Consider the following 23,677-nt stretch of genomic DNA (forward strand, 5'->3'; position numbering starts at 1 on the left):
CTTAGAGCTGTGTGATGGGAGGCAAAGGGACGCATGGATGGAAGCTGGTTTGGGGCAGGACCTCCTTGCTCCTGGCTCCCCAGGGTGGGGAGAGAGTCGCTTAAAGTAGAAAACCCAGCCTGCGCTGTCCTCACCGGCCCCTCCCCCCTCAGAGCTGCAGCTCCGGCGCCCTCTGAGCTTCTCGGAGGACTCAGACCTCTCCAGTGATGATGTCCTGGACCGGACCTCCCAGAAGTCGAAGCGAGAGGTACGCAGGCATGGTCAGCGGTGGGCTTCAGCCGGTTTGGGGCTGGGGCTGCTGTCCTCTGGGCAGTGCTGGCCTGTGACGAGGAGAGGAGAACAGATCTCAGATCCGGGTGGGACATGCTGCCCCCACAGACAGGGCCGAGTCCCAAGCCGCACCCAGTAGTCCAGGCAGGAGACACGGGGGGACTTAGCTCAGCTTCCCAGGGAGCAGCTGGGGTCACTGCTTCTGTGGCAGGAATTTCTGGGCTCAGTTCTGGGGAGGACAGACATTCCAGGCCCAGTCATTTTGTGTTTACGGAGTGGCCCAGCGCTGTCCCCTCTTTCCTTGTGCCCAGAGCCCGTGAGGCCGCGACAGGGGCCTCCCCGTCTCCATTGTCCAGCCCTGGCACATGCTCCCCTCCTGCTCAAGGAGGGGGGAGGGTCAGCTGCATCCCACTCCCCTTTTTGAATGAAAAATTTCCCCAGAATATTCTGTACCTTCTTTACCAGGCTTCCCGGGACTTGGCCTTGCCTTCCAGGGAGGCTATGGCCCGTCTGCATCCTGCTCCCTCCTCCCAGCCAGATCTGGTTTCTCTCTAACACGTGGCAAACCAGAAGAAGCCAATCTTCTAGTTGTCACCTTGTCTTTGACTTGTTCGTCCCCTGGGTCATGGATGCTCCACATAGGTCCATTCTCCCAAAAGGACAGCTAGGTAGCCAGGCCCCGCGGGTGACTGTGGCGCTCCTGGGTACCACCTCCCCCCGCAGGGGCCTGCATCAGGGGCTCCCATGGTGTGTTCCCCCGGGGGCCTGCTTCCAGGTATGTGTGGGTCCCCAGCACATCCCGACGAGGGGCACTGGCGCTGCCCGGGGGTCCTGCAGGGGCCTGTTGGGAAGGAGCACATGGTCTCGGTGCAGACAGGCAGACCCCTTAGTCCCAGACTTCCATCTGGGGTTGCTTGTTCGTTCATGAGCTGTCTGGCACCATCCTGAGCTGCAGGCTGCCCTGAGCGCAGCCCCTCCCTCCCTCGCGAGGAGCTCATACTGCCCCATCCACATGAACAACCAGTCACAGGCTGCTCCTGGAATCCCAGCCCCTGGCACCAGGAACGCTCCCACAGGGGCGGGCGGGCGGCTGGCGCCGTGTAGGGCAGGAAACGTCCTGATGCCCGCCGGGGTGTGGGGCAGGCTGAGCAGGAGCTTTTAAGACTAGAAGCTGGAGGTGAAGGGATGAGAAGAGTCGATGGGCGGCCACAGAGTGGCCACCGACGTAAAGTCCAGCATAGGGGACGCAGCCAGGAATACGGTAATAACTGCACTGTGCCAGGCTGGCACTGGAAGCGTTGGGAGGTCACTTTCTGAAGCATGATTGTACGCGATTGTCTGAGCACAGTGCTGTACACCTGAGACTAATACAAAGTAACATTGACCGTCAGCTATAATTGAAAAAAGAATAGAAGCTAATGCAGGGAAGCAAACCAAACCAAAACCAGCTGTGGGCACTTTCAGGAGTCTGGTCTTGGGTGGTGTGTGCAGGTGACAACATCAGCCATCAACACCGAGTTCCTGAAAGCCCCGACGCCATGCAGGAGGCAGCTGTTCATAGCAACTACTTGCTGAAACTTAGGAGTGAAGGACCATGATGTCTACAAAAGCTTTAGAAAAAGAGATGAGACACAAAGATCCTCTCTCCAGTGCATCCAGAATCAACCAGCAGATCTAGGCGAAGGTGTTCATCCTCCTCCTCTTTCAACTCTCCTGCCGGTTTGGGGATTCTCAAAGCAAAAGTGGGGCCCATGCAGGCAGCTCCAGTGAGAGAGGGGGCCTCTTGCTGCCCACACCCCGGGCACTCATCTTAGCCACGGAAACCGCCATGAGGAGGCAGCTACGAAACCAGGACCCGTGTTTTATTTCGTTTAAAAAAAAAAAACACACCAGAAACAACGTATTTTTATTTAAAATGCTTATATAGAAAAGAGAAGGCAATACATATTTTTTTGAAAAACCACCTCGCAGCCTCACCAGCAGGAGGGGACTCACACTTACCTCCTTTTGCCTCAGTCTGACTTCAACTGCAACCCCAGCGGCTGGCCCATCCCAGCTGCTGCGGAAGCGCTTCTGGCTGACCTGCCCTGGCGCACGCATGTCATGGTCCCTGCTCTGCCGGGTTGTGCTTCCTCCCGAGCCTGGTCAGTGACCACCTGCGGCACCGCATGTACACATCCGGTGCACCTGTCGAGTGCTGTCCCTTAGCATGCGGTCCTGCGGCTCCATGTAGGGAAACCCCATCGTCTTGTCCTACAACTGATTTGTTCCAATGATGAGAGTCTTCCTCTCGGGTGATTGGTGAGGGCTTGAGTCTGCTGAAGAACAGGGTCTGCATGCTCAAATTTAAATGTTGCTGCCAGGAGCCTCGCTCCTTCTCAGGGCCGATATGCTCTGAAGACGCAGACCCACACTGGGGTCCCCATGGCCTCAGGAGAAGCAGCAGGGTCGGGGAGACACTGCAGCGTCCAAGGCTGCAGATCTCCGGACCCCCAGCCTCAAGGGTATGGCGGGTAGAGGACCCCACGGCAGCCGTTAACTCCCCTCTGCTCTGAGTAGCGCCACATGGGTTTACTGGGGCCAGGGCCTACCGTCACTGCCTGAGACGTTGCTGATATACATCAGTTATTCCTGCTATTTCAGGTCCCCTCACTGTACTCAAGAAACACCCCCCGACCCCACCCCAGGGTTGCAGGCAGCGGCAGGCACCCTGGCCCTGATTGAGGGCCCTGCCAGCGGGGGCCTGGGGGAGAGGGTGCGGTTGCTGCCCAGCTTGCTCTGTGTCTGTGTCCCTGGTGATGGGGCCACCACCCCCAGCCCCTTCCCAGCACCTATGACACTCAGTGGGAAGGAGCCACCTGAATTGCCACAGCAGACGGCCTGCTGAAGGAGGAATGGCGTCTGTAACCACATACTTAGCAGTTTTAACTCACACATGAGGAGATTGAGAAGGAAGGTTTGGGGCGTGAGAAAGAAGCTGTCTTCTCGGTAGAACCAGGAGTCCCAGCCTCAGCCAGGGAGGGGCTCTGGGAGACACAGCCCCTGACCCAGCCCTGCGTCACGTCCTGAGAAATAACCATGGGTTTTGGTCTGGGTATTTGTTTTAAACTTCTGATTTTGCTCCGTCTCTGTGTTCTATTTTTTAATTATCATCATTGCTATTCTCTTTTGTTTTCCGTCACCATCCTTTTAAAAGTCGATTTATGTACCACACACCTTGGTGTTTGGGAGACCATGTGCACTAAAGGTAGTAGTATCTCGTTCCGTGGGCCGGTCACTGTTGCATGCGAGCCTGTGACTAACCACGGGCTCCGGCCCCGCAGCCACAGCTCACTAACTGTCCTGCGTGCATGGACGGTCACACATGGGGGCAGCTGTGCAGAACGGAGAAGCAGAGGCACACGCTGTGCGCGGGCTCGAGAGCATGAGGTGGTGTTGGGGGCAGGGCCAGAGGGCAGGACTGCCCATTGGGACTGGGCACTGCGGGGACGGGGACTCACAAGCCCTAGTTCCCTGGTCTACGAGGGACGTGCTCAGGGCCCCAGGACAGCGTGGACCGCCAGGCCAGGTGGCTCCACAGCCTGGTGCTCTGAGAACAGGTGATTGGAATAGACGCCTGAGCTGCATCTGCAAGTCTGCAAAGGTCTCCTTTTATATTTTCCTATGAAGAGAGGCAAAGCCCCGGCAGCTGCCTCTCAGGTTGCCCTGTGCCCCCTCCCGTGTCTGGCACTGCCTCGCGCCCCCAGTGCCCACGTCTGCCCGTGGAGCTGCCCCGGCAGGTCCTTGATGGAATCGCCCTGGACTTGGCCGGCGGCCGCCATGGGTCTTCACAGCACCGGCTGAAACAGCCCCCGCTGCCTGCCCTCCTTTCAGCAGCTGCTGGGCAGACCCCAGGGTCGAGCCGGGGTCCCCAGTGTAGTGCCTTCTTCAGACTGTTCGTTAGTTTGGGGTTCACTCAGACTTAAAATAGAAGCATCCCTGTTTTCTCCACTTCAAATGCTACTTCTTAAAAGAACCTTATAAATATTGCTCATCTGAAGAAAGTGGCTTTTGGTACCAAACCAGGAAATGAAAGGGCCCTGATCTTTCGCTGCACGTCTCCCTCAGGTGGGGGGCGTGGGGAACCTCTTACCAACGTTTTCTCCCTGAAAAGAGCAGACAGCCTTGTATGGGGAACAGGTGATCTTTTTGTTGCACTGACTCCCTGTCTGTCCTCCCTGAGCCCCTCGTCCCTGTCACAGCGGCAAAGTGTCTCCCTGTGGCATTTCAGGCTACAGCCTGGGGGGTCTCCGCATGCCGCGCGTGGGTGCTCTGCACCCTGCCAGCCAGCACCAGCCTCTCGGGCCTGTGGGCGCCTGACCGAGGACCGTCTCGTTCTCTCCAGCCAAGAACTTACACGGAGGAGGAGCTGAACGCCAAGCTGACGCGGCGCGTGCAGAAGGCGGCGCGGAGGCAGGCCAAGCAAGAGGAGCTGAAGCGGCTGCACCGTGCCCAGGTAACCCCAGGAGGGCAGAGTAGTGTGGAGGGTGACGGGGGCCCCGTCACCTGAGAGGACAGCCCTCGAGTCTCGGGCCACGCGCCCCCGGCTGCAGCTACAGAGCCTGGCTTTGTGGGTGGGAAAGGGTGAGACTGAGCTTTGTGTCTGCGAATTCCTCACTGTGGAGCAGTCGCTGTGAAGTCGGCTCCTTCACTTGTGAGGACAGTTCTGCAGGGGCTCTGGGACCTGTCGCCTCGGAGGGGCCCAGGGCTCAGACGCGGAGCCCTCCTCCTGTCCCAGGCTGTCTGCAGGCCTCCCAGGCCTCCTCGATCCGGGTTGGGGTGCCGAAAACAATTCATTTACACAAAATAGTAGAAGATAGCTCACTACAATATGGGTTTTAGGTGAGATTGTGTGTATACAGTTGTATTCAGAAGGCACACTCATCAGAAGCTACTCAACAGTGAGCAGCTGTAACAGCAAATGCAAATACCAGCAAGTCTTCCCCCGACGCCCACGCCTCGTGGGTCCTCCTCCTGCCCGTTCTTCCATGTGCGCGTCCTCGGCGCCAGAGGCCCTGGCTGCTGCCCTGGTGGCCCACTGCCCCCGCTCGTGCGGGGACCGCCCCCCACACCACGCAGGTTCCGGCCAACTGCCCCATTCCACATCCTGTTGGACGTGGCAGAGAGGAGATGTCGCCTTCAGGAAGGTTCTGGCCGTGGCCCTCGAGTCCTTCCCACAGGAGTTGAATCCACTTCCTGTGGGACTGGTGCGGACCGCCGACGGGCCGGGACCCACACGTGTCCTTCGTGCACTTGCCTCTCCCTCTGCGTGTGCAGAGCACTTGGCAGCGAGGGACGGGGTGCTCCTGCTCTTCTGTCCCCACAGATCATCCAGCGGCAGCTGGAGCAGGTGGAGGAGAGGCAGCGGCACCTGGAGGAGAGAGGGGTCGCCGTGGAGAAGGCGCTTCGTGGGGAAGCAGGTACTGTCCGAGGCTCCCGGGAGGGGGCCATGCCCGAGGGAAGCCCCGCCCCCACAGTAGGGCTGGTTCCGTGTCACCTCAGCTCTCGCTCTGGCAGGCTCCTCTGGGTCCCCTCATCACCGAGACTGGGGGAAAGCCCCTCTGGGCGGGGCTTGCCATCGGCCTGCAGGAGACCTCTTGTCCTCTTCCTCTGCCAATGGCAAGCCCCGGGCCTGCCCACCCTCCTTTCCCGCCCGTCACTTCCTCTGGAAAAAAAGCATGGGCAAAGGGAGCCTCTGCACCTCCAGGGACCATCACAGAACTGCACAGGCCGGGCCTGCCCGCTGCTGTGCTGCCTCCCCTGAGCGGCTGTCCGGGTCCCTGTGCTGCGCCAGCTGCTCAGGGCAGCGTGGACACCCCTCAGGGCCCTCCACCTCCCGGGGCAGCGCACGGTACCGTGCAAGCCGGCCCCCAGGGCAGCTGGAAGGCCCGGTGCCTGTGGTGCGCAGCCGAGTGGGCCCTGGGCAGCAGCCACGAGGCCACGGGCTTGGCTGCTGTTCGGGAAGGGATTCCAGGGTGTCGGGCGGCACCGCCCTCTGCTCACCTGGGAAGCCTGCGGGTGGGTTCAGCACAGTCGGGCACAGCGAGAGCAAGGAGGTCCCTGAGTCACCCGGGGTTCCTGTGCCCCAGCGGCAGCCCCAGCACATGCACAGAGGGGTGACGTCCCTGCCTTCTCAAGAGTCGCACATCGTAGCCTGTCTCCTGTAGGTGCTGGGGGTGAGGAAGGGGTAACTGCATTGTTCAGAGTGGCAGCGGGGCCGTGCTGGGCAGGCTGACTGCAAGCCAAACGAGAACCAGCGACTAACAGCCGAGAGTGGGACCAGCTGCTGCCCTCTGATCTCACGGGACAGCCCCGAAGTGGGGTGACCTCATCATGTGTGCCTGGCGCAGGGCCTCTGGGACAGACGTTTAGCAGGGGGAGTCGGGGCTCAGACGTGGAGGAGGCCTTGTTTCCAGGCCCAGACATCAAGGCTTCACCGCTGACTCAGTGATGAAGAGCAGGCAGGGGAGGCGACGAGGATGGGAGTTCTCCCTCGGCCACCAAAGGAAACACAAAGCACTGAGCCACTGGAGCTGACGAGCCAGAGCCAGGCTGGGTGGCTGGGTGGCTGTGAGCCCGCTGGTCCAGGCTTCAAGTGCAACTGTACTGTCTCCGCCACCTGGTCCTCACCGCCGGTCCTGCGCACTCCGACCAGACCTCCCCCGTGAGGCCGGGCCCTGGAGGGAGTCGGCCCAGGCCAGTCAGAGACGCCTGTGCCTGCTGCAGGGGGCCCACAGCCCTGCCCCAGCCCCTGCCCCTCTCGGCAGAAGATACTGGAGGGAGCCTGGCCCGAGCTCCTCCTGCTTCCCCTGCAGGTTGCTTCTGCCAAAGCAGGAAGTGAATGGGTGGCTCCCAGCACAGTCAGACTGGCTCATCGGGCCTGCACCCCTGCGTCTCAAGCTCAAGACGTCCTGCCCCAGCTCACAACGCCAAGGCTCGGGTGCACTGCCCCACGTGTGTGGTCTGTGTCTGTGATGTGCCTCAGCGTGTCCACAGCTGGGGCTGCTGAGGGCCCAGAGGGGAGCGTAACGTCAAACACTAGCCTAGGATGTTGCCAAAATTCCTCGTTTCAGTTGCTTAGATAATTATCTTTTCATAAACATGCAGCCAAGATTTCATCTAAGTCAGTAGTTTTCAAACTTTTTTTCTTTTGGCAGCAGAACCCTTTTTACAAACCAGATTATAAGTTTAACTCAGAAAGAATTCCTCTAAAATGTTAATATGCACAAATTTGAAAGGACATTTCAGTGGAGCCCACGCCGGATGGGGACCCTCCCGCCGCACAGGGGCAGCGGCCATGGGTGGCGGCAGTGTTGCCTCTCCCCGGGCAGCACAGTGGCAGGGCCGGTGCCACGTCACACTGAGGAATCCGGCAGCAGCTCACACGCCTCCTGAGGAGGAGGCCTCAGGCAAAGGCTCCCGGCCACGCAGAGGCCACGTGCCCAAAGGACCCTGCCTGACGGGAGCGCATTTCTCGCTGGGACGGGGATGAAGGAATGAGGCTCCCAGGGAGTGAAGGCACTTGCCAAAGAGGCAGAAGAAGCTCGACTCACCTGGCACACGAGTAAGGGGTTTGGTGACCTTCAGGGGTCAAAAGTCGGCTTATCAGACTTTGAACCTGGTGTGTCTGATTGAAGCATTTCTGTGAGTTGGAAGGTATTGGGAGACTTCTGGAACTGCACTTGAAGACCCCGGGGTTCCACAGAACAGTGTGAAAACCCCTGTTCTAGCCCAAATACATACACATCTGTTCTGTCTATGAAGACAGGCTCTGGCAGCTCCATTGGGAGATTTCCTCAAGATGCATTTGGGAAGTTCTGAGAATATAGCAGCTCTTACCATGAGGATGTATTTCCAAACATATGATTTTCTTTTTCTTACTGAAGTGCGTCATTCCCATGGCTCTGCTGTTGTCAGAAGCCCCGTGGCCCTGCCCCTACAGGGCGGAAGACCTGCCCCTGGAGGCCGATCTTTGCACACTGGCTGCTCAGCAAGGCTCCTCCCGGGCGTCTGGTTGCTCCCAGCCAGTCAAGGGTGCGTCTGAGTCTTCCAGAGACACTCCTCTGCCCCTTCCCTGGGGGCACATGTCTGGCCAACCTGCTCTTCGGTCTCATTTGGTGGGCTCAGCTTCCGTGCTGGCCAAGCCTCGCTGACCTTCCCACGACGCAACCTGAAGCGGATCTCGCACCATCCATCGGTTTCCCTTTGCCCGAGGCTTGTGAGCACCCAGAGCCTTTGGGCCAAGGGCAGGCCTGAGGCCGACGGGACTTCTTTCTGGAGCGCAGAGAAGCCTGTTGCAGTCCTGGTTTACATGTGAAGCTCTGCGTTAGCCTTGATCTGAGTCTGAAAACCCCCCAAGTTTACATTCTCCAGTGCGTCCATTCTGAAAGGGGGAACCCCGGTGGGGTGCAGAAGGCTGCACAGTCAGCATGTAGGCTGTGAGGCGTGGGGCAGCGGGTGTGCTGTGCTCTGCGTTCACTGGTGATTCTGGGAGCATGAGGACCACCTCCAAGCCCAGCCCCGCGCCCGGCACTGTCTCTGCATCTCAGGCATGTGAAGGACGTGGCGCCCTTCCTGGGCAGCCTCACAGAGCGGAGAGCCAGGAGTCCGATGGCCGGCAGTCCTCTGAGAGCCTTCAGACAGTCACAGCTCGCACCCCACTTCCGGAGAGGGAGCTGTGGAAGTTGGAATCCTGACTTCAGAGAAAACAGCATCTCCTTCGCCTCAACCCGCCCAGCAAAGGGGTGCTGCAAGGAGTGGGCGCACTTACCAGTGGGGGCCATGGGTCCATTCTTGGAGAGCGCTGACTGCCTTCCAGCCCGAGGCTGGAGGCCTTGCCAGGCGTTTTCGGGGTGTTTCCACCTTGTCTCCAGCCCTCAGCCTGGGGCATCTGACACTCAGTAACTAAGGAAGGAGGGGCCCCTGATCTGCCCTAGAATTGTTTAAATCTTTTTAGGAGAGGTTGAGTCCCAGCAGGGACAGGATTCCCCACAAAGCCAAGGTCATTGGGAGTATTGACAAGTCTGTTACCTGGGGGTTGGCGACACCCCTACCCCTGCCAGGAGGAAGTGTGCAGCTCAGCCCGCATGTGCCCTGAGAGGTGCGTGCTCCCAGCTGTTCCTCCCTGCTCTCGCTGGTCTGCTTCTTATGCTTCCTGTCCTTGATTGTGTGGGGGGGTGGGGGCGGGGTTGTCGGGTCCAGTAACCGTCTCCATCGCTTCCTGTTGTAGACTATTGGGGAGAGTCTCATTGCAGTGGCCTCATCGACCTGCACCTGGGTGGTACGTAAGGCAGCACCTGCTGCTGACTCTAACCCTGCTGCCCTCCCTCCTCCGCGCTCCTCAGTCCTTGCTCCCAAAGGGCAGGAAGCAAGCAGCCCAGTAACCGAATGGCAAAGCACAGGCTCTTTTCCAGCTCGACCCATGTACTGCCCCTGCACCCCCCGTGTGCTCCACAGAAGGGCAGAGGTGGCCCCTGCCGCCTGGGGTCTGAGTGTCTTAGGATGGAAGTTCACCCGTCCACCCACCCACCTCGCCCCTCACCCTGGTCCTTCTGATACCGTTTTGGTAGTTTGACATTCAGTGCACGCGTACCCCCACTCTCCAACGTGACCTCGCCCCGCATAGCCGACAGGCACCATGGAGTGCACGTTTCCCCAGGAGGCCCCAGTGCATGGGGAGGCCCCTTGGGGTTTCTGGCCAACTCATGACCTGGGGCTGTGTTGACAGGTGCCTGTCATGACACCCCTCCCCCATCGGTGCTGACTTGGTGGGTGGGGCCCAGGGCCGGCCCATCAGCATTGAGACCTGGGAGCTTGTTAGACAAGCAGGTGGCCAATCCCCACCCCAGGCCCGTCGAGTCAGATACCGGGGGTCTCCCAGACCCTCTCAGGTGGGAGGACCCCTGCCTTGGAGGGAATCATTTGTGTGAGCAGAGAGGAATGACAAATCCACCAGCCTCGTCTCTAGACTCTGGGCCGTCTTGCTCCCAGGAAGCCGATGTTTAATCGAGAGCAGGGCCACGTGGCCACTCCCGAGGCGCTCAGGGTTCTGGCACCTGCCCTCTCGTCCCCGCACTCTCAGCTGGGCAGCCTGACCTCCTCGTCTGCCCTGACAGGCTCCTTGCCCACAAGTGGCCTCAAAACAACAGCAGGTGAAAACTATTCTCTCTCACCTTTACCCTGGTCTCGTCCATTTGCCAAAAATCCAAAGGCCTGGTGCTGCACTTCCTGCTGCCACTCCCAGGGAACAGGCTGGCCCTGGCTCGCTGCTGGGCTGGATGTCACCAGCCTCTGCCCTCTGCCCTCCGACCCCGTGATCCATGATTTTCCAGAGACTTGCACACTCATGGCCACCGACGCTGTACAAGGGCTGATGCTTCCGTTCCGATTAATAGACCCCATTTCTTGTCTAATGTCCTTCTTCCTCCTCCTCCTCCTCCTCCTCCTCCTAACAGTCCCGGGGACCTTCTGTCATTTCTAAGTGAACCTCAATGTGTGAAAATGTGGCTGCTTATTGTTCTTAATTCAGAATCTCCTGAAAGGGATTGTGAAAACCCATTTCTTTGAGGTTGTGCTTGCCTTCCCCCCAGCTCACTGATGGCCTCCTGCCTGCAGCTGTGTCTTCTCTGTCCCGGTCAAGTGACAGCCGCCGCTGGCTGTTTCATTCTGTGTCCTTGAACTCCAGCTCCGAGCCTCTCAGGTTTAGAATTCCAGTCCATTGCAGGGGAAGATAACACAGGTTTGAAGAAAGAAACTCTGTGTCTTCTGAACTATACTACCTGACTCTCCTCACTCACTGCTCCTCCTTCAGTGCCTGTGATTTCCGTGTGACAGACTTGGCCCCAGGGCTCGGGTCACCACGCAGAAGCCGCAGAGGAACCCCCCTTCTGGAGGGTGTCCCAGCGTCCCCGGGTCATGGTGTCCCCAGGCAGACAGCCCTGCTCCTGGCAGCTCCGGAGCCGCAGACACCGGGTTAGGCCCCTTTCAAACTCAGCCACAGTTTCTGTCCGCGCAGCCCTGGGTGCTCGTCACTGTTTGGGGGAAGAAGTGGCCCTTTTGAACCTGGAAGCCTGAAACGTAGACCTAATTGCATCTCTGTTCTGCATCCCATCCCCAAAAGGCTGCATAGAGACCCCGTCGCTGGGCCGGCTCCGCTCCTTTCTCACGTGTGTGCGACGAAGCTCAGGCAGCCTCTGGTCTCATCCAGAGGAGTCCATCCTCCTGTGCCCGCCCGGGTCGCTGTATTGTGTTGGTGGGTGCGGGGGTAGGGGGAATCTTTACCAATGTAAAGGCTGCAAAGCTGTGTTGAAAACTGTCTTTCTGAGCCACAGAGTATAGAGAACCTTGTGATGTCAGAACAAACCATGACAAGCAAACCAGTGAGCTTTGGGCCAGGGAGGAGGGCGCCCTAGTAACCACACCCCTCGTTCCCTTACCCGGGACACTGCAGGTCCCACCCCACCCAGGCTGCAGTTTTTGTTTATTTTAGATTTTTTTAAAATTTATTTTCAGAGAAATGGGAAGGGAGGGAGAAAGGGAAAGAAACATCAACGTGTGGTTACCTCTTGTGTACCCACAACTGGGGACCTGGCCTGTAACCCAGGCATGTGCCTTGACTGGGAATCGAACTGGCGACCTTTGGGGTCACAGGCTCAGTCCACTGAGCCACCCCAGCCAGGGCAGGCTGCACGTTTTGTTGCACAAGAACAGGTAGTAACTACCTGCAGATCTTTCTATAAAAACCACATCTCTTCTGAATAACTTCCAATTAAAAATATACAGGGTGGGGCAGACATAGGTTTACAATTGTTCATGTGGAAAATCCGTCGTCGGCAGCCGTCCGTCTCGAGAGACGATGGTGTAGCTTCCTAAGAGTCTATCTGCACTGCCGAGAATGGCTGTGCAGTCCGACTCGGGAGTGACACGGTATCTGTCTCCTCCCGTGTTGAATCGACATCTTGCGATGACGCTGGAGTGTCCTCTCCAGTGAAGCTGAAGCTACAGAGCCTGGGCAGGGTGATATGGAGGGTCTGCTGTTGCCCATGCAGCAGACCCCCCCTCTCTTCGCAGCTGAAGGGTCCAAGGGAAAGACGGAGTCAATACAGCCTGGCTTCAGGTGTGCCGCAGGAGTTGCCGGTGTTGACTACAACGTCAAACCGCCTTAGGGACTCCGGCTCCGGATTTTCTGTCGGGGTTTACTCCCTTAGCCTTTCCCCTGAAGAGGTATGCCGCAAGGCAGCGGAGGTTTTTTGGAGTCAGAGTTTTCCTTCTCTGATGTGCCCTGACTGGAAGATAGAACCAGCGACACTTAGGTCGCAGGCCGACGCTCAATCCACTGAGCCAAACCAGCCAGGGCTGGGTTCAATATAATAACGCAATAATAAATAACAAAAGAGTAAACTCTTGCTGCATGTACTCACAATGGTAAACTTACATTTGCCCCGCCCTGTGCACACCTGATTTTCAGAGACCTGGCCTTGGTTTGTCTCCAAGGGAAGCTGGAAGAACATGTTGCTCGGGGGGGGGGGGGGGGGGGGGAGGCTACTCCCTTCCCTCCCTCTGGGTCTCCCTGTTCTGTTTGCTCCTTTGGTTTGATGTTGGCAGAGTTGGCTTGTCTTTCTGGTCCGGGTATTAGCCTGGCTCTGGTTTGCTTAGGAGCTTTAAAATCTGTGCGATTCCCCAGCATCTTCTGTGGACCAGTGTGAATGGACACGTGTGTATATGCACACACATGGGTACACTGGATCTCAGTTACGTTTTTTCTTTACCTTCTAATTTTTCTTCATTTTTATGGGGATCTATCTGTGGTCAGTGTTATGCCCGAGGTGCCCCGGCCCTGTTATCTGTGTGGGGACGGGGCTGCTGGGCCACAGACCTGCCACGATGGTGTGACGCCACTCTGCCACCCTACGCCCAGCCAACCTGACCCTCGTGGAGCCGAGCATTTGTGGCAGCCCTGGATCGGGAAGGCCTCTTGGGGCGCCATGCAGAGGTGCCTCCTGGCAGGTCTGGCCCCAACGCTGAGCCGAGAGGCTTCCCGGCTGGAGGAGTGAGAACAGTTGAGCATAATCTTAGTCAACAACAGAGGTGGCCGATGCTCCTGTCTTTAGGCTGCGTAACCTGGACAGCACAGAAAAGAAAGTGCGAGAGCCCGTTCTTGACACCTGAACCCCCAGGGTGTTCAGCTCTGGGTGGGCGGCCTTCTGCATGTTTAAACAGGCGGACTGAGTGTGGGCGTGGAAGGAACTGTCCCTGCCATGTGTTAGGAGAAAAAGAAGTCTGGGACTGTCTGTAGCATGAAGTGGATAAAAATGTCTTGCTGCAGCACTGGGTGGCATGACTACCAAGAACAAGTGTGAGAAATGGAAGCCACCGGCAAGGGAAGACCTGCGTGTGGCGCCCACAGGGACCAGCCAGGGCTCTTGTCCAGGAAGGCGGATGGCGGAGCCTGGAACGGTGCCTGAGGAGGAAGCGCCCCTTCCACCCAGGATGGATACCCTGGGGGCCGAGAGGAAGTCGGAATCTAAAAAGATCTCTTCCTGCAAAGTATCACTCGGAGGGAAGTCCTGAACTCGGGCATTTTGGGTGGACATTCGAGCTCCAGTCCTGAGTGTTGGCTGGTTGTGGGCTTCCTGTCCACTGATAGGGTGGGCGGGGAGGGTGCAGGCTTTGGGATGAAGTAACTCGGATAAAGCCTGTCTGAGGAATTTGGAGGAAGATGGAAGCAGATGAACAAGCGCAGAGAAGGGGCGTGGCCAGAGGATTGCTCGCCTTCCCCACCAGCCGCCTGCTCCACAGCACCGGCCACGTGAAGGCAGGTCTGGGGGAGCGGTGGCAGGCCAGGGCCACAAGGGCATGCATCAAGCACCCCCGACCTGGGAGGGCAAGACCTGGACTCGGGTCCCAGCTTCACTGTGTCCCCAGCCAGGCCACCTCCTCTCTGGGCCTGTATGGAGACTACAAGGTGGGTGACCATCTCACCCTGTCAGGCCTGCCCGTGACTCTGCATCCAGGCCACCAGCCAGCAGATCCTCCGAGAGCCTTTGTTGGCCCCTCCACAGGGGAAGACTCTCCGTCTGGCCCAGAAAAGCGTGATTGGGTTTCCGTCAGGCTGTGCCACGTTTAGGTTCTGGGAGCTTCACAAGAGAGACGCTGGGGCCTGTCCAGGCAGCTGCACCAAAGGATCTGTGTCATGCAGCGGCGGCTCCTCCGGGCTTCCCACCGCACCCCCGGAACGTGCGGATCGTGCCTCCTGGTGCAACGAGTCTCTGCTGCTCTTCCCAGAGCACCTGTCACCTGCCCCCTGAGGTCAAGGCGAGTGGTCACCTTTCAGGAGGTGCTGCTGCTACGGAGGAGACACTTGATCCGCTGCCCGGGTGAGCTGCAGAGCCCAGGGACACAGAGCTGGTTCCAGAGGATGTGATACAGCAGCTGTGACAAAGGGACAGGACCCCGGCATTTAAAATTCTTGAACTTCAGTTTGCCATGTGCTTGACGGCATCTCGGCCCCCCGAACGAGCAGACTGGCCCCCGTTCCTCACAGAGGCACTAGTGGCGCCCAGGTCGGTGTGTCCGCCTCCCACGTTCACCGTGGACTGAGTGCGCACAGCGCCCTTATCTGGCGCACGCTGTCCATCATTGTTCCCCCGCCAGGTTCTTGTTAAATCCATACTTACCAGCTGTTTCCTGCTTGTTAAACTAGTATCGATTATGGATGTAGCAGAGCGTGGACATCTAGAAAGCCAGAGCCGCATGGTGTCGGCCCCCTGGCTTCCCTCAGGGCGACTCTCTGCCCTTAGCGTCCGCCTCACCCACCACTCGGCAACACTGTCCCTTTTCTTAAACAGTTGCCTCACCCAGTGTCCCCTTATCTCATTTCCTAATTTCTATTATGAATGTCTTGTTGGGCCGCATCATCTGCTGGGTTGGGACGGGCCTGTGAGGACGTGGTCAGCAGGAAAGGAGCAGAAGGCTGTCTTCTGGGAGAGGCATGCGGGCGCGCTGTTCTTGCGGTGGGTGGATGTCTGTCCCTGCGCCCAGCACATGTGTGGAGCCCGTCTGCCCCAGGATGCAGCCCAGTGCTTGGGCACATGTTTCCTGGAACCCACCCGGGTGTTCTCAGCACTTGTAACAGAGGAGGCTGAAGGCAGACCAGCCACACTCGGTCTGTTTGCTAAGAGAGGAACACTCCCGCCACCCGTGCGTCCGCTGGCCACGTGGTGTCTGCCGAGAGCACTGCCTGTGGTCGGCATCTGCTCGCTCGTGCCCACGGCTCAGGCTGCAGTTCTGTGTTCCCAGAAGCCAGGCTGGAGCTCAGCCTTGGGAGGCCGCGGGGAGAAGCGCTGCGGCTGAGGCTGTCCAGGCGCTTATCTGTCTGTCTGCCTGCCTGGTGGCCGGGACAGACTCACTTCTCACACCGTGTTCTCCTGGTGAAGGCACCTGCTTACCCGCCAGCCCTGGGCGTGTCTGCTGGGGCGCTCCCTGTCCCTGGGGGCCCCTGTGGTTCTGTGATGGTCCCTGCTGAGTCCCCCTCCCTGGGCCACCTTCCGCTCTGAGTCTCAGCAGTGTCTGCACACTGTCCTCCCTCAGCCGTCCCATCCACGACTATCAGCATTGTCACTGGGGTTTGATATGTCCTGCTTACAGTCCAGAGTAGGACAGCCTCCCCACTGTGGCATTGGACCCCTGTGTTCACACGGGATGGGCAGAAGGAAAGGGGGTGGCTCTCCATGGCACATGAGGGACAGTGAATCGGGCGGGGGGGGGGGGGCGGGGCGTGTCCCCAGCACGCCTGGGCTCGGGGTCAGTGGGGCGGGCCGCCCGCAGCGTGAGCACTGCTTCCTGCGGCTGGTGCAGCTCCTCCGGGCCCCTTCAGCAGCGTATCGGGCTCAGCTCCACCGGTGAGCCGGTGTTGGGCCCGTGGGTGCAGGCTGGGCCGACCACAGATCTCACGGCAGGTCTGCTCCACAGAGGCCGGCAGACCTGTCCTGGGCTTTGGGCATTTTTGAGGAGGGAATGCAACACCGAAAATTCAAAAGGCCACAGGGTGGTGATCCTCAGGGTCACTGCCCCCCCAGGGAGGAGTGGAGGAAGGAGGGGCGGCCCACAGCCGGGGAGGGGCGCACACACCTGCCTCCCCTGAGCCCCACGCCCACCTCAGGAACTGCCACCACGCCGGGTCTGCGCTTACCCAGTTCCATGCTGAGAAAGGACTTAATTCATTTGTAGACTTTGTTTCTCCCGTTTCTGCTTTTCCATTTCTTGTATTTTTTCCTTCTCCTCCTGTTGCTCCTTTCTCACTTTTATGCTTTTTGTCCTCTGCTTGTGTTTTGTTTCGCCGTCCCCCTATCCCTCTCCACTTCCACGTCCTCCTCCTCTTCTGTGTGTCTTTCTCCGCCTCCTCCTCCTCCGCCCTGTTTGGTCCTTTTTGAAGTTGAGCCCAGTGGCGGGACTCCACGGCGTAGACCTCTCTCCTTCTGCCCTTGCTGTGTCCAGGAAGGTAACGTAACCGCCCCGCCCCACTGCCTCTCGGGCGTAGCAACCCTAGTTAGAGGGACCCCTCCCGCTGTCTCTATCTCTCTCTCTCTCTCTCTCTCTCTCACACACACACACACACACACATGAGAGCCCTGTTACAAAACTTCACGAGTGTGTGGCGGTTTCTTCCACGGCACAGTATCCCTTTGACTGTCTCGGGAGGGCTGGGGTGCGGCATGAAGCCGGGGCCTCCAGGCCGCAGAGGGAGCCCCGCGATGTGGCACCGCCATTCGCGGCCAGGCCGTCAGCCGCACGCAGCAGGCAGGGGTCCTGGCGCGCAGGCGGCGCGGTTTGCGCTGGCAGAGTCGAGGAATACTGTCCTTCCCAGACTGGCCTGGACGACGTCCTGCGTTCTCCTTCCAAACAACCACTGCAGTGAACTTCTCTACCCTGTGTCTTGCTGAGTGTGTGTGTGTGTTTAAGTTTGTCTGACTTGAAGTCTTGTGGTGATAAGATTGACATTGCCAAGGCATGTGGGACGGGCGGGCAGTGTGGTCGTGACTAACCCCGCTAACCTCCCTCCGCTCTCCTGCCGCTCACCTCTGACTCACCCACCGCCCCACGCACCTTTGCTCATTGGCTGTGAACAGTGTCTGCCCACGCTCATGAGTGGTGTTCGGGTGTCTCCCGTGGAATTGGGGGGAGGCAGAGGAGGGAGAAGCTGCCCGTTGCACTCGCAGCTGGCCACTCGGGACGGCTTGCATGCCTCGGGCCTCCACCCTCGGCACGCGGGCACTGTGCAGAGACGCTCAGAAAGGAATGCATGCACCTGAGCTGCGGGCTGCTTTGCCAGCCAAAGAACCAAGTCTGTCACGGGGGGAGGAGAGCCCAGACCCTCGGCGCGCACTCCACAGCAGCAGGCTCGGGCAGGCCGTCAGGCATGGGGGGGGGGGGGGGCTTCACTCCGGGAGCACCACGCCAGGCACCGTGTACATGCTGACCCCCTGCCTGGGCAGGCAGGGCTCATCTCCATCTCTGTAGCCTGAGGCCTTGGAAGGACGGACTGGCTTGGGCCTCGTGGGTGTCGAGCAAAGAGCATGGCAGGGGCGTTGGCTTTGGTCCTTCTGCAGGGAGGTCAGGCATGGAAACTAGGAAAGCCGTGAGCAAAGAGCTGGATCCATGAGAGTGGTACCCCCACCCTGAAGGGGTGCTCTGTACACTTCTGGGTTGGGTCTTTCCTGGGATATACCGTCCAACCAGGTGACTCCTAAAATGGGAAGCACCTTGGAAGGCTCCCAGTCAAGCACCTCTTCGCCTGGGGCCCGCGGGTGGGTTTCAGCAGGCCCTCTGAGCACCCTGAACTTTCTCTGTAGGAAGTGGTTGGATGTAAGATACATGCATTTTTTCCTAGGAAGAGAGTCCCTAGCTTTTCTGAGATTCCCAAAATGGTTTGTAATCCAGAAACACTGAAAAGCAGGTGACATAGTCTGTCATTGGCCTTCAGACAGGCCTCAGCGGCTTCTCTGTGCTCCAGGGAAAAGGAATTTTCCCCCTTTGGGCAGTTTGACTTCTTGGGGTCCTCCCTCTGCCCTCCTACGGCAGGCAGGCTGAGCGGGGCCAGGCTGCCCCGGGTGGAGGTGGAGGTGGAGGGAGCAGTGGTGTGGGGCAGCCTGGGGCGGCAGTTCGCCCCCACCAGACGCCACTGCTAGGCTGGGCCCAGGCGTTCAGTCTGGGATCTGCTGGCGCTGCTCTGCCCTCAGTGAGAGACCTGGCAGCCACCTTGGGGTGCACGGGTGTCCCCGCAGGGTCCCTGGAGAGGGTCCGGTCGGGATGAAAGGAAGGACTGGGTCTAGAAGGAGCTGAGGTGATGAGCGTGGAGGCGGCCGTGTGCGGTGCATGAACTCCCATCACCTGTCTGGGTTTCGTTCACACAAGTACCAAGTAAATGTCACATAAATGGGCCAGAGAAAAGGAGGGCACAGCACTCCACATGCACGGCAGGGAAACAGGAGCAGGAGAGGCCCGGCCCCGGGGGGACCAGGCGCTGAGGGCTGAGGGCCGGCCTGGACAGGGAGGCCCTGAGGGGGGCGTGGCCCTCGGGGCGGCAGGCAAACGACCTGGCTTGGGCGGTTCCAGCAGCATCTCGCTCTGCTCTCTTTGCACATTGGCCCCGGTGTGCCGCCACCTGCCAGCCGGGCGGGCCGCCACCCGCACACCTGACACGCCCTCCCCCCACAGGCATGGGCAAGAAGGACGACCCCAAGCTGATGCAGGAGTGGTTCCGGCTGGTGCAGGAGAAGAACACCATGGTGCGCTACGAGTCGGAGCTGATGATCTTGTGAGTGGGCTCGGGGTGGGGCCCGGCTCGAGGGGGACAGGAGCAGTGCTCCTTCCGAACTTCAGGGGTAAGAGACAGGGCCCCCAAGTCACTGCTGCTCGTCTCCCTCCCAGTGCCCGGGAGCTGGAGCTGGAGGACCGGCAGAGCCGGCTGCAGCAGGAGCTCCGGGAGCGGATGGCCGTGGAAGGTAGGAGGGACGTGGGCGAGCTGCCCGCAGGGAGGCTGGGCCTGGGCCGCGGCCTCCTGCCCCGCAGACCTGACGTCTCTGCCACTCCCAGATCACCTGAAGACCGAGGAGGAGCTGTCAGAGGAGAAGAAGATCCTGAACGAGATGCTGGAGGTGGTGGAGCAGAGGGACGCCCTGGTGGCCCTGCTGGAGGAGCAGCGGCTTCGGGAGAAGGAGGAGGACCGGGACCTGGAGGCCGCCATGCTGTCTAAGGGCTTCAGCCTGAACTGGTCCTGAGCCCCCGCCATGCGCTGGCTGGTCCACGGCCTCCACTGACCCAGCTGGGCTCCCCCGACCACCCGGCCCGAGAGCCTTGGCACGCACGCCCACACGCCTCTCGAACACAGGTGTCTGTGCGGTAGGAGCCCCGGCGAAGTTGATGATCTGAGGCGGCTCTGCCTCCTTCAGGAGACGCCCTGCCTTCCCGCCCAGGGAGAAAGAGCCCAGGGGCAGCGGTGCCACTGGGGGAGAAGAGAGGCGTGCACAGCCGCGTGTGATGGGAGAAGATGGGAGAAGGAAGCTGCTCCCCTCTGTTGAAACCACGGTCGCCAGAGTGCACCCCACATAGAGGAGGGGGCCGCTGTGGTCTTCACGTGCCCCGAAGCACTGCCAAAGAAATGGAGGAGAAGGCCCAGGAAGCTGCCTGTGGATTAAGACCAGGAGAGGGGCCCCGGCCAGTTGGGGTGCCTCCGACCCTGTGTTGCTAGGGAGCCGAGGGGCCCTTGTCCACGTTCATTAGGCAAGTAGGGAGGACCCACGAGGGGCCTGCTCCCAGCCCCCGCCACACACTGGACTCACCGTGGCCAAAGCCCAGGACCGTCCCTGCCTGTGGCCTGAGGCCTGTGTGCTGCTGCGTTTGCTTTTCGTTCACAACCATTTAACACTGGAAACTCCTGACTGGGCGACACATCAGGCCCTGAGGTGGGACGGGCCTGGCCACGGCCCGGGCGGGAGTCCCTCCGGGTGTTTCTCCTGCGTTTGCACATAGAAGTGAAGCTGACAATCCAGCGAGACCCTCAGCCGCTTCAGACTCTTTGTCAATTATTTTTTTAATACTTGAAAAAGAAAACTTCCTTTTTATATCTTTACTAGAAACACTGATCACCTGGCACCTGGTGTGGGAGCGACAGGCGTCCCGCAGCTGTTCATCAGCCTTTTTACAGCATCCTGACCGCTGACCCCGACCCCCGACGGCCTGCTCACAGCGCCTCCGGCTGCTCCTCCACTGCACCGTGTCCTCACTCTGGCGCCAAACTTGGTGTCGGCACCACCCACTGGTCAGGGAGGTGTCTCAGTGCCGTGTGCGGCCCGGCCAGCGGGCACAATGTCCCCGCCTCTCCCTGGGGTCCTGGCCCTGCACAGCCCACTTTCTTCTCCGTCTTGGTGCCAGAGTTTTCATGTCCTGCAACGTGCTTACTGAGGAAGGCTGGGGAGTGGGTCCTCTCCTAGGCTGGCTGACGTGGGCCTGGTGGGCCCATCTGATTGGGGCCTCTCAGCCCAGCCTCAGATCCAACCAGATGAGCAGGTGGGCCGCAGCTATTGGGGTTCAGGTTGGTCTCTCCAGCCCAGATGCCCTCAGGTCCCGGATCTTCATGGGGAGACAAAGGATGATTTCTTACGGCTCAGCTGCTGTCTAAGGAAACTAGGGGGCGGGGGGGCACTTGTCCATGTGCAGAAGTAGCCCACCCTGCGAAGCCAGTCTGTGAGGTCCTCCAGCCGACTCCTGTGCAGAGCAGCCAATGCGCAGAGAACAGCCTGGCAGCTCGTCCAGGCCACCGAGGGCAGGACAGGTCGGGCCTCTGTGCCGTCCCCGGGGCTCCCTGGGGAACCACACTGTGCCTCCACATGGACATGCATTCTCACCACCGAGGAGCAGGCCACCCGTCTCCTCATGTCATCCCAAAGCCGCCGCCCTCCTGCGGACGGCGGGGGTGCTGCTGGCAGCCGGCACAGGTCTGCCTTCTCGTCCTGCCTGCAGGGAGGCCGCAGGGTCCCGTTTCTGTTCTCTTAAAAGGAGAGAGGAGTGTACTCTAGATTCCATCTTTAGTCCCCAGCCTTCCATCGAATCAGACCTGGGACGGGACCTCTGTCGCCCGTTCGGCCTTTTTCCGAACCCTTCACCTCCTAGAGGCCGGAGCCTGGCCACACCCCGGGAGAGCTGCCCCTGCCTGACTCCAGGCCCACAGTGACACCTTAAGTGGCCTGGTGGTGTGGGGCCAGCCACACTGCACCTTCCAAAACACACTGCTTCCTCCCGAGACCAGAACAGGCTGAAGACTTGGCAGAGAAGCTTTAAAGATCCACAAGCCTGTACAACTGTACAAGGTTCCCTAGCACTCCACTCCCCACACGACACTTTTTAAAGTTTTATAACCACTAGTTTGCAGTTGATTTTGCGCCCTGGTGACATGCTGCACGAGAAGTTCCCCAGCTCCAGAAATGCATGTGGCTCCAGGCAGGTCTTCCTCCCGCAGAGGCAGGCTCCCTAGAAGGCCAGACTGGATAGACATTTGTCTACAGTGCCCGAGGCCAAGGGAGCCAAACAAGGCCAAGTCCATGGGCAGCAGCAGGCACCCACCAGAGCTGAGTCGCTGGTGGTGGGGCAGCCGACCACTGCAAGGTTCCTGCCCTGCTCCGGGGTCTGGGCCTTCGCCCCGGAGCCCTCTTCAGCTTCTTGACCAGCAGTGACAGTTCTTCGTCCTTTCAAAAGAAGACGTTTTTCAGTGGGGCAGGAAGTGAAGAGAATAAAAAAAAAAATCTAAGGTGTTAACAACTGAGATACAAAGGAAAACAGGCCGTTTTGTGCGCAATAAATGTTTTACAGGAAATACAGAGTGTATTTTTTTAAGTATATTTTATTGATTATGTTACAGTAGTTCCATTTTTTTCCCCCTTTGCTCCCCTCCACCCACTACCCCCTCCCCTCCAGCAATCCCACCCCCTTAGTTCATGTCCATGGGTCGTGCATATAAGTTCTTTGGTTTCACCCTTTCCTATATTATTAACTTCCCCCTGTCTATTTTGTGCCAACCAGTTATGCTTCTTAATCCCTGCACCATATCCTTATTTATCCCCGTCCCACCTCCCAGCTGATAACCCTCCAAATGATCCCCATACCTATGATTCTGTTCCTATTCTGGTTTGCCTAGTTCGATTTTGTTTTTATTTTTTAGATTCGGTTGTTGATAGTTGTGAGTTTGTTGCCATTTTAGTGTTCATAGTTTTGATCTTCTTTTTCTTAAATAAGTCCCTTTAACGTTTTGTATAATAAGGGCTTGGTGATGATGAGCTCCTTTAGCTTTACCTTGTCTGGGAAACACTTCATCTGCCCTTCTGTTCTAAATGATAGCTTTGCTGGATAGAGTAATCCTGGTTGTAGGTCCTTGCTTTTCATCACATTGAATACTCCTTGCCAGTCCCTTCTTGTCTGCAAAGTTTCCTTTGAGAAATCAGCTGAGAGTCTTATAGGCACCCCTTTGTCGGTAAGTCTCTGCTTTTCTCTTGCTGCTTTTAAGATTCTCTCTTTATCTTGAACCTTTGGCATTTTAATGATGATGTGTCTTGGTGTGGTCCTCTTTGGGTCTAGCTTGTTTGGGACTCTCTGTGCTTCCTGGACTTGTATGTCTATTTCCTTCGCCAAATTTGGGAAGTTTTTCATTATTTTCTCACATAAGCTTTCAATTTCTTGCTCTTCCTCTTCTCCTTCTGGCACCCCTATGGTTTGGATGTTGGCACATTTAAAATTGTCCCAGAGGTTCCTAAGTCTCTTCATTTTTTTCAATTCTTGTTTCCTCATTCTGTACTGGTTGACTGTTTTTTTCTTCCTTATGTTCCAGATCATTGATTTGAACCCTGGTTTCCTTCCCTTCACCATTGGTTTTGTGTGGATTTTCCTTCATTTCACTTAGCATAAACTTCACTCCTTCCCTTCTGTGTTTGCCGTACTCAAGAATATCTGTCAAGCCTGTGAGCATCTTTATCACCAGTGTTTTGAATTCTGCATCTGTTAGGTTGGCTGTCTCCTTGTCTCTTATTTCTCCCACTGGAACTTTGATCCGTTCCCCCTTTTGGGCCATACTTCTCTGTCTCCTCATCTGGACAGGATCCTGTGTTTGTTTGCCTCTGTGTCTTAGGTAGAGCTGTCGCTCCTATTACGTTGTAAGGGGCGGAGCCTTAGGGATTCGTCAGTGCAGGGCAACCTGTTTCACCACATTGTGGCGCTGTATGTGGGGGAGGGATCTGCCTGAGAGGGAACAAAGCTGCCTGCCCAGCACTTGCCCCTTTTCCAGGCACTTCTCCCACTTCCATATAGGACTGGCACCTCTCTA

At 58.4% G+C, this 23,677-nt stretch overlaps 1 protein-coding gene and 1 long non-coding RNA gene across 2 annotated transcripts in view; one reads left to right on the top strand and one right to left on the bottom strand.

The window, feature by feature from the left end:
* The window catches only part of MICAL3 (microtubule associated monooxygenase, calponin and LIM domain containing 3), a 76,486-nt gene extending 56,654 nt beyond the window's left edge, over positions 1-19,832 (top strand). The window contains exons 32-39 of the mRNA XM_090258262.1: positions 153-247; positions 3,467-3,517; positions 4,655-4,765; positions 5,636-5,729; positions 16,742-16,807; positions 19,024-19,123; positions 19,237-19,310; positions 19,402-19,832. Of these exons, the coding sequence (XP_090114388.1) occupies positions 153-247; positions 3,467-3,517; positions 4,655-4,765; positions 5,636-5,729; positions 16,742-16,807; positions 19,024-19,123; positions 19,237-19,310; positions 19,402-19,586 (776 nt within the window). The 3' untranslated portion in view covers positions 19,587-19,832. The remainder of the gene's footprint in view (positions 1-152; positions 248-3,466; positions 3,518-4,654; positions 4,766-5,635; positions 5,730-16,741; positions 16,808-19,023; positions 19,124-19,236; positions 19,311-19,401) is intronic.
* Positions 5,146-8,681, bottom strand: LOC149995762 (uncharacterized). The gene is made up of 2 exons (XR_016507414.1): positions 8,149-8,681; positions 5,146-5,680 (listed from the first exon to the last, which is right to left on the bottom strand). It is a non-coding gene; the product is annotated as an uncharacterized LOC149995762 (long non-coding RNA).
* Positions 19,833-23,677: the final 3,845 nt, after the last annotated feature.

Source organism: Furipterus horrens, unplaced genomic scaffold (assembly GCF_987537825.1).
Source record: "Furipterus horrens unplaced genomic scaffold, mFurHor1.1.pri manual_scaffold_12, whole genome shotgun sequence".
In the NCBI taxonomy this organism is placed as follows: domain Eukaryota; kingdom Metazoa; phylum Chordata; class Mammalia; order Chiroptera; family Furipteridae; genus Furipterus; species Furipterus horrens.